At 41.2% G+C, this 17,462-nt stretch overlaps 1 protein-coding gene across 2 annotated transcripts; it reads left to right on the plus strand.

Annotated features, from left to right (window-relative positions):
* Positions 1 to 4,200: 4,200 nt before the first annotated feature.
* On the plus strand, positions 4,201 to 13,693 carry SKA3 (spindle and kinetochore associated complex subunit 3). 2 transcript variants are annotated; one of them, XM_031655730.1, is made up of 5 exons: positions 4,201 to 4,835; positions 7,259 to 7,344; positions 9,467 to 9,670; positions 11,441 to 11,559; positions 12,408 to 13,693. In XM_031655730.1, coding segments are annotated over exons 1-5 (510 nt in total). In that variant the 5' UTR covers positions 4,201 to 4,735; the 3' UTR covers positions 12,409 to 13,693. The 2 variants fall into 2 exon arrangements, with proteins under 2 accessions (XP_031511590.1, XP_031511589.1); XM_031655729.1 differs by lacking the exon at positions 12,408 to 13,693 and having other exon boundaries at positions 11,441 to 11,703.
* The last annotated feature ends 3,769 nt before the right edge of the window (positions 13,694 to 17,462 follow it).

Genomic DNA, 17,462 nt, shown 5'->3' on the forward strand with positions numbered 1-17,462 from the left:
ATAGGGTATAGTATTGGGAAATTTGAAAATTTCAGATAAAGTTTTGGAAAATAACACAAAGTGATAAAAATTGACTTGAAGTAGAAAACCTGGGTAGAGCAGTAATCAGAGAAGAAAACTGAAAAAGTTATCAGATAACAGGACAGGCACAGTGGATCACTTGGGGTTAGGAGTTCAAGACCAGCCTGGCCAATATGATGAAACCCTGTCTGTATTAAAAATACAAAAAAATAGCTGGGTTTGGTGGTGGGCACCTGTAATCCCAACTACTTGGAAGGCTGAAGCAGGAGAATTGTTTGAACCCAGGAGGTGGAGGTTGCAGTAAGCTGAGATCAAGCCACTGCACTCCAGCCTAGACAACAAGAGCAAAACTGTCTCCAAAAAAAAAAAAGTTATCAGATAACAAGCTCCAAAAAGCTCTGAGCATGGATGGTGTTCTGGATGAATCCTGTCTAATGTTATGTCATGTCATGTCATGCTGTTGTCATTGTTTTGAGATAAGGTCTCGCTCTGTTCCCAGGCTGGAGTGCACTGGGGCAATCTCAGCTCACTGCAACCTCCACCTCCTGAGTTCGAGTGATTCTCGAGCCTCAGCCACCCGAGTAGCTGGGACTACAGGCATGAGCCACCACACCTGGCTAATTTTTCTATTTTTAGTAGAGATGGGGTTTTGCCATGTTGCCCAGGCTGCTCTTGAACTCCTGGGCTCAAGTAATCCACCTGCCTCAGCTTCCCAGAGTGCTGGGATTATAGGTGTGAGCTACCACGCCCAGCCTAACATCATTCTTGATGCTCTGGCCAGTGTAATGAGATAGGAAATAAGAAATATTTCTGTGTTGCACTTCTAGGCCATTTTGTACCTAGGCAACTCAAGAAAATCACATGAAAAACTTACAGAAATAATAAAATTCAAGTAAGAGGCTGATAGAAGATACATATTTTATATAGTTACATAGGCAACTATTTCTTTTCTTTCTTTCGACAGGTTCTTAGTCTGTCACCCAGGTTGGAGTGCAGAGGCATCGCCATAGCTCACTGCAGCTTCGACTTCCTAGATTCAAGCAGTCCTCCTGCCTCAGCTTCCCAAGTAGTAGGTGGGGCGACAGGGGTGGACCACCAGGCCTGACTAATTTTTTTTTTTTAACTTTCTGTAGAGTCTCACTATGTTGCCTGGGCTAGTCTCTTAAGTCCTGGCCTCAAGTGATCCTGAAGGTATTTTTGAAGTAAAGATGATTCAGTAAATTATACTGGAACAATTAGTTAACTGGAAAAAAAACAAGTCGTCTCTACCTCGAGTCAATATAAAATAAAGATAGATCAAAAAGATAAATATTTAGATAAATTATTTAAAAAGTAAAAGAAAATATAGATAAATTAGCTGTTTAAACAGTGAAAGGGTATACTGCAACTATCAATATGTTTGTAATTGCAAGAAAGTGGTAATGATTCGACATCTTAACAATAATTGCTTGTTCTATTCAGAAATATGGAAGGGAACATGAGTCCGGCATGGTGATTCATGCCTTAGTCCCACCTGCCTGGGAGGCTGAGGTGGGAGAATCACATGAGCCTGGGAGTTTGAAACCAGACTGGGCAACATAGCTAGATCCCACCTCTAAAAGAATAAAAATAAAATAAATAGACTGGAACATGAAGCATATAAAGGATAAAAAATAAACCAAGAAAATAATTGCATTGAGGACTATGTTACACACATACTGACAAGAAACCACTAACACACCAAAAGCTACCTAGGCAATGGACAGGAACAGATATGACTAATAAATATTTTAAAAACAGTTTTGTCTATCAAAATAGTACAAAGCATGTTTGTTTTAACTGTTAGAAGAGTACAATGAAATGTGTGTTCATATATCATTGTCAGGAATGTTTCATGGAAAGAGTTGATTCTCTTTTTTTTTTTTTTTTTTTGAGACGGAGTCTGGCTCTGTCGCCCAGGCTGGAGTGCAGTGGCCGGATCTCAGCTCACTGCAAGCTCCGCCTCCCGGGTTCCCGCCATTCTCCTGCCTCAGCCTCCCGAGTAGCTGGGACTACAGGCGCCGGCCACCTCGCCCCGCTAGGTTTTTTTTTGTATTTTTTAGTAGAGACGGGGGTTCGCCAGGATGGTCTCGATCTCCTGACCTCGTGATCCACCCATCTCGGCCTCCCAAAGTGCTGGGATTACAGGCTTGAGCCACCGCGCCCGGCCGGAAAGAGTTGATTCTTAAGTGTTTAAAACCTTTTACCTAGTCATTTTACCTCTAGGAAAACTTGACAAACATTTTGGCACAGTAGTATTTATTACAGCCTTATTTTAAATGGGGAAAATTGGAAAGAACCAAAATAGTTAACAGTAGGAAGTAGTTAAATTATGGCATGACAGCAAAGCTAGAAATCATAGTAAAGAATATGGATAGATTTGATCACATATAAAATTTAAACTACTGTATCATAAAATGTTTGACCAATGACAAAGCAGGAAAAGTTTTATAACATGATATAATATATGTGCATATATATGTTATGTAATTACATAACATGTTTTACAAACCCATATGCAGTAATTGGTGAAAGACATCCCATTTTTAAAACGAGCAAAGACATGAATTAACCAAAGAAGAGGCTGGGCGCAGTGGCTCACGCCTGTAATCCCATCACTTTGGGAGGCCGAAGTGGGTGGATTACTTGAGGTCAGGAGTTTGAGACCAGACTGGCCAACATGGTGAAACCCTGGCTCTACTAAAAATACACAAATTAGATGGGCACCTGCAGTCCCAACTGCTCAGTCGACTGAGGCAGGAGAATCACTTGAACCCTGGAGGCAGAGGCTGTAGTGATCCGAGATCGTGCCACTGCACTCCAGTCTGGGTGACAGAGTGAGACTCCATCTCAAGATAAAAAAAAAACCCAGAAGAAATACAATTGACCAATAAGCATATAAACACTTTTAGCGTTGCAGGTAATGAAGGAAATTCAAATACAAAAATAAGATGTCATTTTTCAACTATCCAGATGCACGTTTTTATTTCCAAGTTTTAACTAGATTTGTTAATGTTAAGAGAGAGAATACCAAAAAAGACAGGTTATATTCAGTGTTGATAAAGACATAAGAAAATGCTTTTATAATGCTGGTGGCCATTGGTGAATCAATCTTAGGGAAAGTTGCCAGTGTATATAAAAGCCTCTATGAAATTTTACTTAAATGAACACATTCAAGGAAAATAATCAAAGTGTGCAGTTATATAGATATAAAACACTATTATTTCATTTATAGTTCAAAAGCACAAAAATTATATTTAGAGTACACAAATAAGTAGTTAAAGTACCAAGCAAATCTAGATAGAAATTTACCTCTGTAGGGCAGAGATGGGTACCAAGTTGGGAAGCTTCCACAGGGGACTACACAGGTACTAGTAGTAGTTTTTCTTTCTCTCTTTCTTTCTTTTATTTTTAGAGACAGGGTCTCACTGTCCTATTTTGGTTCTTTCCAATTTTCCCCTATTATAAATAAGCTGTAATAAATACTACTGTGCCAAAATATTTGTTGGGTTTTCCTAGAGGTAAAATGACTGGGTAAAAGGTTTTAGACATTTGAAAACCACCTCTTTCCATGAAACATTCACAACACCCAGGCTAGAGTGCAGTGGCAGGATGGTGGCTCACCGCAACCATGAACTGGGTTCAAGTGGTTCTTCCACCTCGGCCTCCTTTGTAGCTGAGGTTACAGTTATGTGCTGCAACTCCCAGCTAATTTTAATATTTTTTATTTTTTGTAGAGATGGGGTCTTGCTATGCTGCACAGCCTGGTCTCCAACTCCTAGCCTGAAGAGATCCTCCCACTTTGGCCCCACAACATGCATAAGCCACTATGCCCAGCCCTTTTATTTTTAGAGATTTTATACAACATATATTCTTTTGCCATACTGTATATACACTTTTAAAAAATGTTTACACAATGACCAGGCATGGTGGCTCACACCTGTAATCCACACCTGTAATCCCAGCACTTTGGGAGGTCAAGGTGGGTGGATCACCTGAGGTCAGGAGTTTGAGACCAGCCTGGCCAACATGGTGAAACCCTGTCTCTACCAAAAAAATACAAAAACATTAGCCAGGCACAGTGGTATGTGCCTATAGTCCCAGCTACTGGGGAGGCTTAGGTAGGAGAATCACTTGAAACTGGGAGGTGGAGGTTGCAATGAGCCGAGATTGCACCACTGCACTTCAGCCTGGGAGTAGATCGAGACCCTGTCTCAGAAAAAAAAGAAAATGTTTGCACAAGATGTTAAAGACAGCATGGGTCATTATGTTTAAATTCAAAACTGGAAACTTATAAGTGAAAATCAATCCTGAACTATCTTGTATTCAGTGATATTCTCTTTATAACTATTTTACAGACATCTGTGTAATTGTCTAGGACGATGATAATCAGATGACAGGATCAGTCATTTTAGTCTTTAAAAAAATGGCAAGTTTTTAATCTATATATGTATACCAGTTATAAAATTCCACTTTAGGATTTTGAAGCCCCATGAGCTACATAGTTCCTTTTTTGAACTAATAAGTTGAAGTTAATGGTCCTTAACCATTTTATACCATGGATATATATGAATTTGCTTCATGGGACTTCTATACCATAAAGCATAACTGAATATTTGTCCAAACTTGATATTTAGTAAGGTTAAATTTTTTCCCAGAGATTGGATGTTAACTTTTTTAACCTTGTAATTTCCCTATGAACCACACCAGTGAGGAGGCCACAGATACAGAATCCAGGCCCAGTGATAATGTTTTTGCCACTCCCGGCTCCACTATCCAGCAGCTGGAAAAAAGTGGTAAGTATAAGAATCAAGTTACTTCGGCCGGGCGCGGTGGCTCAAGCCTGTAATCCCAGCACTTTGGGAGGCCGAGGTGGGTGGATCACGAGGTCAGGAGATCGAGACTATCCTGGCTAACATGGTGAAACCCCGTCTCTACTAAAAATACAAAAAACTAGCCGGGCATGGTGGCAGGCGCCTGTAGTCCCAGCTACTTGGGAGGCTGAGGCGGGAGAATGGCGTGAACCCGGGAGACGGAGCTTGCAGTGAGCCGAGATCATGCCACTGCACTCCAGCCTGGGAGCACAGCGAGACTCTGTCTCAAAAGAAAAAAAAAAAAAAAAAAAAAGAATCAAGTTACTTCTCAGGAACATTTTTCCCAAACTATCTTTGAACAAAATTGATTTCATCATCTTAGACATTCTAATAGTTTTCTTTTTTTTTTTTTTTTTTTTTTTTTTTTTTAGACGGAGTCTCGCTCTGCCGCCCAGGCTGGAGTGCAGTGGCCGGACCTCAGCTCACTGCAAGCTCCGCCTCCCGGGTCCACGCCATTCTCCTGCCTCAGCCTCCCGAGTAGCTGGGACTGCAGGCGCCCGCCACTGCGCCCGGCTAGTTTTTTGTATTTTTTAGTAGAGACGGGGTTTCACCGTGTTAGCCAGGATGGTCTCGATCTCCTGACCTTGTGATCCGCCAGTCTCGGCCTCCCAAAGTGCTGGGATTACAGGCTTGAGCCACCGCGCCCGGCCTCTAATAGTTTTCTTCATCTGTTTAATTCCTAATGTTGGATTACATTAACTACCATTTCATTCAGCATGATTTTGTCCAAGAGAAAGAAAATTTTCTGGTATGTTTTTAATACTATTGATTATATTCAGTATTTGTCAGCTTGTTTTTAACATTTTGATTTGAAACATATATATTTATTTACCAATCTTTTGATGTAGAGCCATGGTACTTTTTCTTTTAACCTATTGATTAGAGTTGTACATTATCTTTCTTATATAAACCACGCACAGAATACCTCAGCTGTCATTTTAAATTTTGGTTTCTTTTGAATAGCTCAGCAACTTAAAGAAAATTTTCATACATGGTTTTCATATTTGTCCCAGCAAACATGAAAACATTGGTGTTCATGAAAAAGCAAGATTAAAAAATCCTAGAGTTTTGTGATTTTTTTTGTTTTGTTTTCTTTGAGACAGGGTCTTACTCTGTTGCCCAGGCTGGAGTGTAGTGGCATGATCTTGGCTCACTGCAGCCTCAGCTTATCAGGCTCAAGCAATCCTCTCAAGTAGCTGGGACTACAGGCACACACCACAACGTCCAGCTAATTTTTGTATTTTTTGTATAGATGGGGATTTGCTATGTTGCCCAGGCTGGTCACAGTTGTAGACTACTCATTGCAACCTCTGCCTCTTGGACTCAACCAATCCTCCCACCTCAGCCCCCAACGTAGCAGGGACTATAGGCATACACCACCATGCCCAGCTAATTTTTGTATTTTTTTGGTAGAGGGGTTTCACCATGTTACCCAGGCTGGTCTCCAACTCCTGGACTCAAGTGATCCGCCCACCTTGACCTCCCAAAGCACTTCATCCTTTTTAATTGATAAATAGTATTCTACTGTATATATGAGCCATATTCATTTGCTGATTCAGAGGTAATGTTTTTGTTTTTTATTATTATAGGCAGTGCCCTAAGGAAATTTTCCGTAGTGCATATGTGTATTTCTCATCTAGGAGTAGAATTGCCAGGTCAAAGGGCATGCATATTTTTACTTATTCTAGAAAATGCTGAATAGTCAGCTAAGAGTGGCTGTTAAGATTTATCTTCTCACTAGTGGTGTTGAGTTCCTGTTTCTCCATCTTTTCCAGCACTTGATGATTTTTAGACTTAAAATATTTTGCCAGTTAGATCGTTTTTCTAACATTTACCTTTTCTCTTTGTTGTTTTTTAAGGTTGCCTCGATGATACTATGTGTCCTAGATAGCAATTGTCTGTATATGCATGGGTCTCTCTTGTTCTTATCTTTAATTTTTCCATCCCTGGTTAATGTTACACTGTTTTTAACTATTGTACCTTCGGAGTAAGTCCTGCCATCTTGGAAGGCAAGTGACCTGTTCTCCCTCTTCCTCCTCCTTTGTCAGAAGTTTGATAATTTTCTCCATAAAGGTTTTACACCATTTTTAATAGATATATTTGTAGGTATCTTGTCTTTGTTGCTACTGTGAAAAGTATCTTTTTTCAAATTATATGTGTAATAGATGGTTGCTTTTATGTTTAGTATACATTACAACTGTTTGTTATTGTGTATTGCTCTTGCATCCTTGCTGAATTTTATTAGTGCTAATGGTAATTACATACGTGAATATGAGATTTTTTTTCCTGTCCAGTTAAGTATACTATAGTTACAATTTTCTGTGACCATTTTATGTGTCTTTCAGATGCCGAGTATACCAATTCTCCTTTGGTACCTACATTCTGTACTCCTGGTTTGAAAATTCCATCTACAAAGAACAGCATAGCTTTGGTAACTTTCATAAAATTGAAAGCCACAATCTTTCTCCTAAAGACTCAGATACACTACTGCTTGCAGACTCAAAGAGGCTATTTAGAAGACATGGATGAATCCAGCTTTTAGGAGTCTATTTACAGTGCATTTCTGGAGGGTAGCTTGGCAGCATAAGTCAATTGCTCTGAAAAGTATTTTTCTTTTTTTTCTTTTGTTTTTGTTTCTGAGACCGGGTCTCGCTCTGTCACCCAAGCTGGAGTGCATTGGCGCAATCTCGGCTCACTGCAACCTCCGCCTCCCGGGTTCAAGCGATTCTAGCTTGTCTAGAATCAAGCTGTCTTGCCCTCCCGAGTAGCTGGGACTACAGGCGCCTGCCACCACACCCGGCTGTTTTTTTTTATTTTTAGTAGAGATGGGGTTTCACCTTGTTAGCCAGGATGGTCTTGATCTACTGACCTTGTGATCCGCCCGCCTGGGCCTCCCAAAGTGCTGGGATTACAGGCGTGAGCCACCACGCCCGGCTAAAAAATATTTTTCATACCCTTAAACCATATCTCAGAATTTTTTCTAAGGCAAAGTGGAACAAAGATTTAAAACAAGTTATAGAGTAAGAAATAGCATTATTTGTAAGCAATATAAATATCGGTATAAATATCGAATGATATCGAAGAACTAAAACACAGCAAGGCATATCCATAAGATCAGGTATTATGTATACTATCATGTGTTTTTCAAAACAGATGAGAGCATATAAAAAGAATATTTTCAAGAAATATTAATCATATGGAAAATTATGTGTGTCTACGTACACACACACATGCATATGTACACACATATGTTTTAAGGAAAAAGAGTGGATAGAAACAGCAAAGTGTAGTTATCTCTGGGTGATAAAATTATGGGTGATTTTGTGCTTTTTTTCCCCTAAATTTTACCAGTGAATAATCAGATTTCATCAAATCAAAACCTTATCCCTCTTCAGTCAGTATGGTCACTTAACCAATGCTACGGAAAACCAATACTGTGTTAGGGCATCCAATAGAATTTTCTGTAATGATGGAAATGTTTTCTCATCTGCACTGTCCAGTATGGTAGCCACTAATCACGTTATTGAGCACTGAAAATGTGGCTAGTATATCGGAAGAATATTTAATTCTTTAATTTTTATTTAATTTTGATTAACTTAAAATTTAAAGAGTCCCGTGTGGCTATGGCTACTATATTGTACAGTGCAGCTGTGGATGAACATAGGGCTGTGTTAGCAATTGAGGTATCAGGTTATCTGCCTGTTAGTACCTGCCATTTACAATTAATCTACTACTTATGTTCACATGGAAGGTACCCTACTGAGGTGACCCTCTCTCTCTGTTAACTCTGACTTGAGAGAGATGGAGCGACTCACCCAACTGGCTGGTTTAGCATGAATAGTCTGCATACTAAACTTACCTCTGATCTGCTTTTTTCCTCTTGGGAGGGCATGTGGTAACACTTGTTCATTCATGCTGTGATTTTCCTCAGACTACACTCACTGTTGCCTAAGATGGGGTGGGTGTATCCATCTAAATCTTTGGTTCATTCTATTTACTTATGACACTAAGCTTTTTTTTTTTTTTTTTTTTTTTTTTTTTTTTTTTTTTTTGGTGAGATGGAGTCTCACCCTGTCACCCAGGCTGGAGTGCAGTGGCGCAATCTTGGCTCACTGCAACCTCTGCCTCCTGGGTTGAAGCAATTCTCCTACCTCAGTCTCCTGAGTAGCTGGGATTACAGGCACGCACCACCACACCTGGCTAATTTTTTATGTTTTTAGTAGAGACGGGGTTTCACCGTGTTGGCGAGGCTGGTCTCAAACTCCTGACCTCATGATCCGCACACCTCGGCCTCCCAAAGTGCTGGGATTACAGGCGTCAGCCACCGCACCTTGCTGACATTAAGCTTTAACTCAGCCTTTATTGGTAATGAAGGTGATATTTTGTCGTCTGTATGCCATTTGTTCTTGATTTTGTTTAGAACTTGGTCAGAGAAGATGGGGCATATGGGGGCCTACTTAGAGACCCCAACAGAACTAACAAATGATTAACCATTTTTGATTACTACATTATGTTATATTACCATAATTTAATGGTTTATTTTTATTCAATAGGTATCTACAAATTACCCATTATCAAAAATAAATAGTTCACCCAATGATTTGGAAGTTAAAGATCATGCTTCGTTGGTTTTAAATTCAGACACATGCTTTGAGAATTTAACAGATCCCTCTTCACCTACGATTTCTTCTTATGAGAATCTGCTCAGAACACCTACGCCTCCAGAAGTAACTAAAATTCCAGAAGATATTCTCCAGGTTATTTTTCCAGGCTATTTTTTTTTCTGATATTCTTTTCAAAATGAAATACTTAAAGACCTGAAACTGCATGTAAACTGTCTTATTTATCATTGAGCTAATGTGCTAATTTTGGTGATGAGAAAATCTAAGTTCTAGGCTGTCAGGACCTTATTTTCTAGTACTTGTTCAACTGTGGTTTCCATGTCGATCATGGTTCCATTAGAAGTGTTGCTGGCAAAGTCAGAAAAGTCATTTACCCTGCAATTTCCCAGAACCAGCGTATCATGAATAACATGTCAGTGCTTTTTGAACTTGAGACTTGTTGGACCTCAGTTTAGGAAACACTGATTGATGTATATTAGAATACAGTTATGTGCTGCATAACGTTTTGGTCAATAACAGACCGCATATGCCACAGCAATGATAATATGATACTGTATTTTTACTGTACATTTTCTATGTTTAGATACACAAGTACTTATCACTGTGTAGCAAGTGCCTGCACTATTCAGACAGTTACATGCTGTAGAGGTTTGTAGCCTAGGAGCAATAGGCTGTACCATATAGCCTGGGTGTGCAGTAGGGTATACTATCTAGGCTTGTGTAAGTACTGTGATGTTCACACACGATGAAATCACCTCATGATGCATTTCTCAGAATGTATCCCTATTGTTAAGTGATGCCTGACTGTATCCGATTCTTTAGTATTTAACAGCAGTTACCATTAGTCTACTAATGACTTATAACAACTGCCAATTCTAAATAACCAGTCTGATTCTTTGACAGTCCCCCTCCTTAATAGAAGTTACAGTGTTTGGCAGTTATTACTTACACGTATGGAATTCTTAATAACCATTCTAGAAATCTTCCTGACTTACGGAGACCCAAGAGAAGGATAAATCACTTAGGAAAACACTCAGATGCCTTTAGAACTGACTCATGCTGGGATATCAATAAAGTACTTGTTATCCTTTTTTCTCTCTTCTGCTTTTCTGGAAGAAATAATAAATTGCATGAAGAAGGAGCATCTTCTGTCTTTATGAAAATTATATAGTTTCCACTTCCCAACAGTTGCTTCATCTCTCCTTATTTCTATGTAAAAGGAAGGAAAGCTTATAGTTAATATATCATCTCTTTATGCATGAAAAAATTCTAGCTAATATTTCATGTTCTCCTGTCATAATTTTTGTAATTGGTGACCTTCCTTTGAGCATTCATTTTACATCTTTCCTTTGTGTATTTTAACATCTTTGTTAAGGCTTAATTTGCTCTCGGGGATATATTGCTACTTGTTTTCACTAACCTCAGTCAGAGTACATTTTAGGCTTTAAAAATCAGTCCTTCACATCCAAGTTACATTTCTAATATCCCCATCTTTTCATTGCTGTTAGCATGTCTTTTTTTTTTTTTAGAACGAGTCTTGCTCTGTCTCCCAGGCTGGAGTGCAGTGGCATGATCTCAGCTCACGGCAACCTCCGCCTCCAGGGTTGAAGTGATTCTCCTGCCTCAGCCTCCCGAGTAGCTGGGATTACAGGTGTGCGCCACCACTCCCGGCTAATTTTTGTATTTTTAGTAGAGACAGGGTTTCACCTGTTGTCCAGGCTGGTCTCAAACTCCTGACCTCAAGTGATCCACCTGCCTTGGCCTCCCAAAGTGCTAGGACTACAGCTGTGAGCCACCACACCCAGCCCATAGCTTGTATTGAACATTTTATAACTTCTTCCAAATTTAGGTTATGTTGTTCATATGGCTCAATAAAAAGGAATTTGCTTTTTTTTTTTTTTTTAGCTTTTATCAAAATACAACACAAACCTAGCTACTCCAGTAGCAATTAAAGCAGTGCCACCCAGTAAAAGGTTCCTTAAACATGGACAGAACATCCGAGATGTCAGCAACAAAGAAAACTGGTGAGTATGTTACCTTTGCAAAGAAAGTTCGTGTGTTACTTGAGGAGGACATTTAAAAATTAACATTTGACCATCCTGGCCAACATAGTGAAACCTTGTCTCTACTAAAAATACAAAAATTAGCCAGGTGCGGTGGTGCACACCTGTAGTCCCAGCTACTCGGGAGGCTGAGGCAGGAGAATCGCTTGAATCTGGGAGGCAGAGATTGCAGTGAGCGGAGATGGCTCCACTCACTCCGGCCTGGCAACAGAGCGAGACTCCGTCTCAAAAAAAAAAAGAAAAAAACATTTAAATGTTAGTAAAACTTTTGTTTTTAATTGACATTTGCCAGCTTAATAGCCTGTCTCTATCTTTTGATACAGGACTTGTGATCCCTGAATCTCAGATTCCCAAATTATCCAGTTTAATGATATCAGTGGGAATCTATCCTCAAATTTTTTTTTTTTTTTTTGGGAGACGGAGTCTCGCTCTGTCGCCCAGGCTGCAGTGCAGTGGCCAGATCTCAGCTCACTGCAAGCTCCGCCTCCCGGGTTCACGCCATTCTCCTGCCTCAGCCTCCCGAGTAGCTGGGACTACAGGCGCCCATGCACTGGCAGGCTAGTTTTTGTATGTATTTTTTAGTAGAGCCCAGGGGAGTTTCCCGTGTGCCAGGATGGTCTGATCCTCCTGGCCACAGTGATCGCCCGTCCTGAAGCCTCAAAGTGCTGGGATTACAGGCTTGAGCCACGGCACCCGGCCTATCCTCAATTATTTTATAAGTGTAAAATATATAGCCACAGTATTGTGTCATTTGTCTTAATGGCTTTTAATTATATTAAATTGATATTTTTTATTTGTATCTGTTGCAGAATTTTCTAGTGAATCTATCCATTACAAGAAACTGAACAGAATGAAATTAAAGCAGAGCTGGACCGATTTTATCATTCACATTCCCCTGCCTCTTTCCCCTTTTTAAACATTGACCCATTTTAAAGAGGAACATGAACATTAACATCATAATACGCTTTTTATGAAGTTTCGATAAAGTTTAACCTTAGTCTTGTTGACATGTAGTCCAGTCATTCACTCTTTAAGGATTATTAGTGTTTCAGTGATACTAAATTACCCAGCTTAATCAACAGAATGGTTTAAGTAGTACCAGGAAGTAGGACAAGTAATTTTAAAAATATAAAGGTGTTTGCTACTCAGATGAGGCTGCCCCTGACCTGGCCAGGGAGACATTGCTGCCAGCCAGCTCTGCCTTCCCATCATCTCCTTTCAGGACCGTCCCACACCTTTTACTTCCTCAGTGCTGCCTGAAGATGCAGTTGCTGTTGTTTGCAAACAACAGGAACACCAGTTAAACTAATTAGGAAAAAAGGGAGATTTCCAGGCCTGGGTAACTATATACTGTGACCACTGGAGGTGGAGACAGGTCTCGACAGTTGGAACCAGGAACTCTGCTGTCAGGTTGTGAGTTTGTTTCTCTTTTCTCCCAGCTTTTCACTGTGTGGGGTCTTTTCTCTCACGTCAGCTCGTTCTATCACATGGCAGCTGACCTGTCACGCTCCACTCTCGAGCTTGGACACCCAGTAGACCCCGAACCTCACTCTCTAAAAGGTTCTGAGGGCTCGTCCTAGGCCAGGGGCCTTCCTGTGCGCTGTTAGCTATGGCCACGGGAGCCTCTAGAGCTGCCTGGTAGCTTCAGTCTGACCTGCTTATCAAGCCTACGATCCTTCTGATTTAATTACAACTGGAAAGTATTATCTAATTAAGTTCATGATAGTGCTTTTGGAGAACTTGTCAAATTACAGCCAATGAGAAAATAAGGACCTAACGTACTGTGGAGAACCATTAAAAATTTGAGAAGAAACAATTAAGTATTATGTCAACGTGCTTCAAAGGCTTAGTTTTGGGAATTTGATGCAGTAAAGATTACCCTGTTTTATGATGGTTCCTTGAAAGTCAAATGGGGGACCTGTCCATTGTGCTCTATTAATCTTGTCAGAAAACTGTCACCAAAACAAAACTTGATTTTGCCCTTGTTCTAGAAGTTACTGGGTAGTTGTAAGTATAATTTTTGTTAAATATAATGTAAAATAAAATTTTAAGATATTTAGTTTTGTTTTTCAAAATAAAGCTCTAGTCAGCTTTATGTATGCCATTGACTCTGAAATGTATACCAGCCTTTTACTGTGTACCGTGTGTATATGAATCCACAGAACCGGATGAGCTGCTTAGGGAGGGAATATATTCAAAGTATACCAAGGACCAAATCCTAGAGTTCTCCCAACTTTAGAGGATGGAAAGGGGCAAAGTCATCTAGCAAAGGAGACTGAGAGGAGGCCAGTGAAGTAGGAAGAAAGTATTTCAAGGAGAGTGACGATTCTGTCAGTATTGCTGAGAATTCAAGTAAAAAGAGGACTGAGAATTGACTGTTGGGTTTGGCAAAGTTGATGTTGACAACACTGATTAATTTTTATGGAGTGCTGGTACTAGAAGTCTGTAGTGAATGGAAGAGAAAACAGCTGAGGAGGTAAAACAGTGGCTTCAGACAGCTCTTTTGAGGAGTTTTGCTAAAGAAGGGAGGCAAGAGAACGGGCAGTAGCTAGAAGAGGTTATGTAGTGAAGAGGTTTTTTTTTTTTTTTTTTTTTTTTTGAGAAGGAGTCTCGCTCTGTCGCCCAGGCTGGAGTGCAGTGGCCGGATCTCAGCTCACTGCAAGCTCTGCCTCCCAGGCTTACGCCATTCTCCTGCCTCAGCCTCCCGAGTAGCTGGGACTACAGGCGCCCGCCACCTCGCCCGGCTAGTTTTTTGTATTTTTTAGTAGAGACGGGGTTTCACCGTGTTAGCCAGGATGGTCTCGATCTCCTGACCTCGTAATCCGCCCGTCTCGGCCTCCCAAAGTGCTGGGATTACAGGCTTGAGCCACCGCGCCCGGCCAGTGAAGAGGTTTTTTAAAGATGAGTGTATTAGTCTGTTCTCACACTGCTAATAAAGACACCCAAGACTGGGTAATTTATAAAGGAAAGGTTTAATGGACTCACAGTTCCACATGGCTGGGGAGGCCTCACAATCATGGCAGAAGGCGAAGTGGGAAGCGAGACACGTCTTACATGGTGGCAGGCAAGAGGGCATGTGCAGGGGAACCCCCCTTTATAAAACCATCAGATCTTGGGAGACATACTCACTATCATGAGAACAGCATAGGAAAGACCCACACCCATGATTCAGTGACCTCCCACTGCATCCTTCCCACGACTTGTGGGAATTCTGGGAACTACAATTCAGGTGACATTTGGGTGAGGACACAGTCAAACCACATCAGTGGGCAATAAAGACTGTTAAGCATTTCTGATTGTCTGCAAGGGAGCACCACTTGTTTAGTGGTGGCCCCTCAGTTTGTCCAAATCATATTTCCCTAACCCTTACCACCTCCCTCCTATGACCCTAGTTTCTGTTTCTTAGAACTGATGCTTCCAGCTTGTCAAGCTTCAGACATTGGGATATTTCAAGTGTGTCTTCCCACTGCTCTTAAAATGAAATCCAAGATCTTAATTTTGGCTTACATGGCCCTATGTGATTTGACCGCAGCTTGCTTCTCCCTCCTGCCCCTTGTGCTCCAGCCACACCACCCTCTTCCACTCCTCCGTTCTTCCTGCCCCCGGGCCTCACACAGGCTGCTCTCATCCTGGAATACTTTTTCCCACCCATTCTGCTAACACTCCCTCATCCTTAATTGGCGGATACTTGATGTTTTTGTCTGCCCCACACTACTGCCCTTAAGAACTTACAGGCCAGCTCCAGGCTCAACCAAGCAGCATCACAACTTCTGACCACACCGGTCAAGTCAGGTCAATGAAAGCCCATTCTGGGACTGGGGAAGTACTGGGAAAGAGCAGCACACTTCTGGAGATGCAGAGGTACAGCTGGAGCTGCGAAGGGAGGGCCGGCCTGAGTGGAGGAGCCCTTGCCACAGAGTTGAGGTGGTGGTGGAGCTCAAGGATCAGCTGGGCCTGAAGTAAGCTAGCTCCACCCTGGACTTTTCTGTTGATGCATAAACTCCTTGCCCTTGAGCTAGCTGGAGTTTTGTGTTACTTCAGACTTTGAGCCCTAGCTAATATGCTCTCCGATTAAGTATCATTTTATCAAAGACTTTACCTATCTTCCTGGTTTAAAAGAGATCTTCCCCCTTAGTTCTTTCTCAGCACCTTATTCTCGTCTTTCATAGTATTTGGTAGAATTTAATAAATTCGATTTAATAAAATATTTGGGTATACATTTATTTAATCTTTATTTCCCCCACTGGACCACAAAAGCTCAGTGAGGGCAAGGACCTTGTTTGCTTACTTTGTCCATTACCCAGGCACCTAGGTTTAAAAGGTTTATTGTGTGAATTAGTGATTACATTAAAGAGTTGAGATCTTACAATGCCAGGCATGGTTCTAAATGCTATACATTTATTAATGTGTGTAGTTAACTCTTTGAGGTAGGTACCCAGTTTTTCAAATGAGGAAATTGAGGCTTTAATGATTAACTTTCCATGTCCGATTTCCCATCCCAGGTCTTGTTGGTTGCCAAGCCCTACAGAGGGTCTTTTAACATCTTTCTGCCACTACCCTGATTCTCACCTAGATTATTACAATTCTTTAGAATTATCTGGAACCCCTGCCAAAGGTAAGTGCTTTACTGATTGTGAGTTCATCATTTCCTCTTGTTCGTGCTGTGCCCTTTACTGGAGTGTAGACCCCACTCCACTTGAAGGAGCTGAACAAGCTTAAATGCCATCTGTAGAAAACCTGCCATTATCCTACCACAGTTTCAGTAGCAATTCTTTCTTGTGACATTTTTCTGTCCACCTTTTATCAATATTTGCACCTTTTCCTCCTTACTAGATTGTAAGATTTTGAGGAAGGATCCGTATCTGTGTCAAATCTTGGTATTGCCAGGTTCACAGCATCTGGTGCATAAAATAGGCACTCATCTAAAATTTTCAAGGATTTTTGAATATCCCTCAGGAGGTTCACTTCATTCTTTTTTTTTTTTTTTTTTAACGTCTCCCTCTGTCGCCCAGGCTGGAGTGCAGTAGCGAGATCTTGGCTCACTGCGACCTCTGCCTCCCAGGTTCAAGCGATTCTCCTGCGTCAGCCTCCCAAGTAGCTAGGATTACAGGCGCCTGCTATCACATCTGGCTAGTTTTTGTATTTTTAGTAGAGACTAGGTTTCACCATGTTGATCAGGCTGGTCTCGAACTCCTGACCTCGTGATCTGCCCACCTCAGCCTCCCAAAGTGCGGGGATTACAGGCGTGAGCCACCGTGCCTGGCCCACTTCATTCTTAAATTGCTCAATTTCATCAAATATCAAATTCCATTAATTTTTTTATTTTTAGAGACAGAGTCTTGTTCTGTTGCCCAGGCTGGAGTGCATTGGTGCTAGCTTGGCTCACTGCAAGCTCTGCCTCCCGGGTTCACCCGCCATTCTCCTGCCTCAGCCTCCCAAGTAGCTGGAACTACAGGCGCCTGCCACCACGCCTGGCTAATTTTTGTATTTTTAGTAGAGACAGGGTTTTGCTGTGTTGCCCAGGCTGGTTTTGAACTCCTGACCTCAGGTCATCTGCCCACCTCGGCCTCCCAAAGTGCTGAGATTACAGGTGTGAGCTACTGTACCTGGCCAAATTCTGGTTAAATTTTCTTGTGAGTTGGTTGTAACTGAGTTGACATAGTACCATGGGTAGAGCAAGAAATTCTAAACAGCTGAAGGCGCAAATTGAAGAGGCTAGAAATACCTTTTTCCTCTTTTTAAAATAGCTTACCTTTACTAAATATTCACTGCCCCCCAGGCTCTCCCCTAGTTTCACTGACTCCTCCCAAGTTTTATGAGGTAGGGATATCATTACACCTTCCTATAATAAAGTCTGCATTAAC

This window comes from Papio anubis, chromosome 15, assembly GCF_008728515.1.
Source record: "Papio anubis isolate 15944 chromosome 15, Panubis1.0, whole genome shotgun sequence".
Lineage (NCBI taxonomy): Eukaryota > Metazoa > Chordata > Mammalia > Primates > Cercopithecidae > Papio > Papio anubis.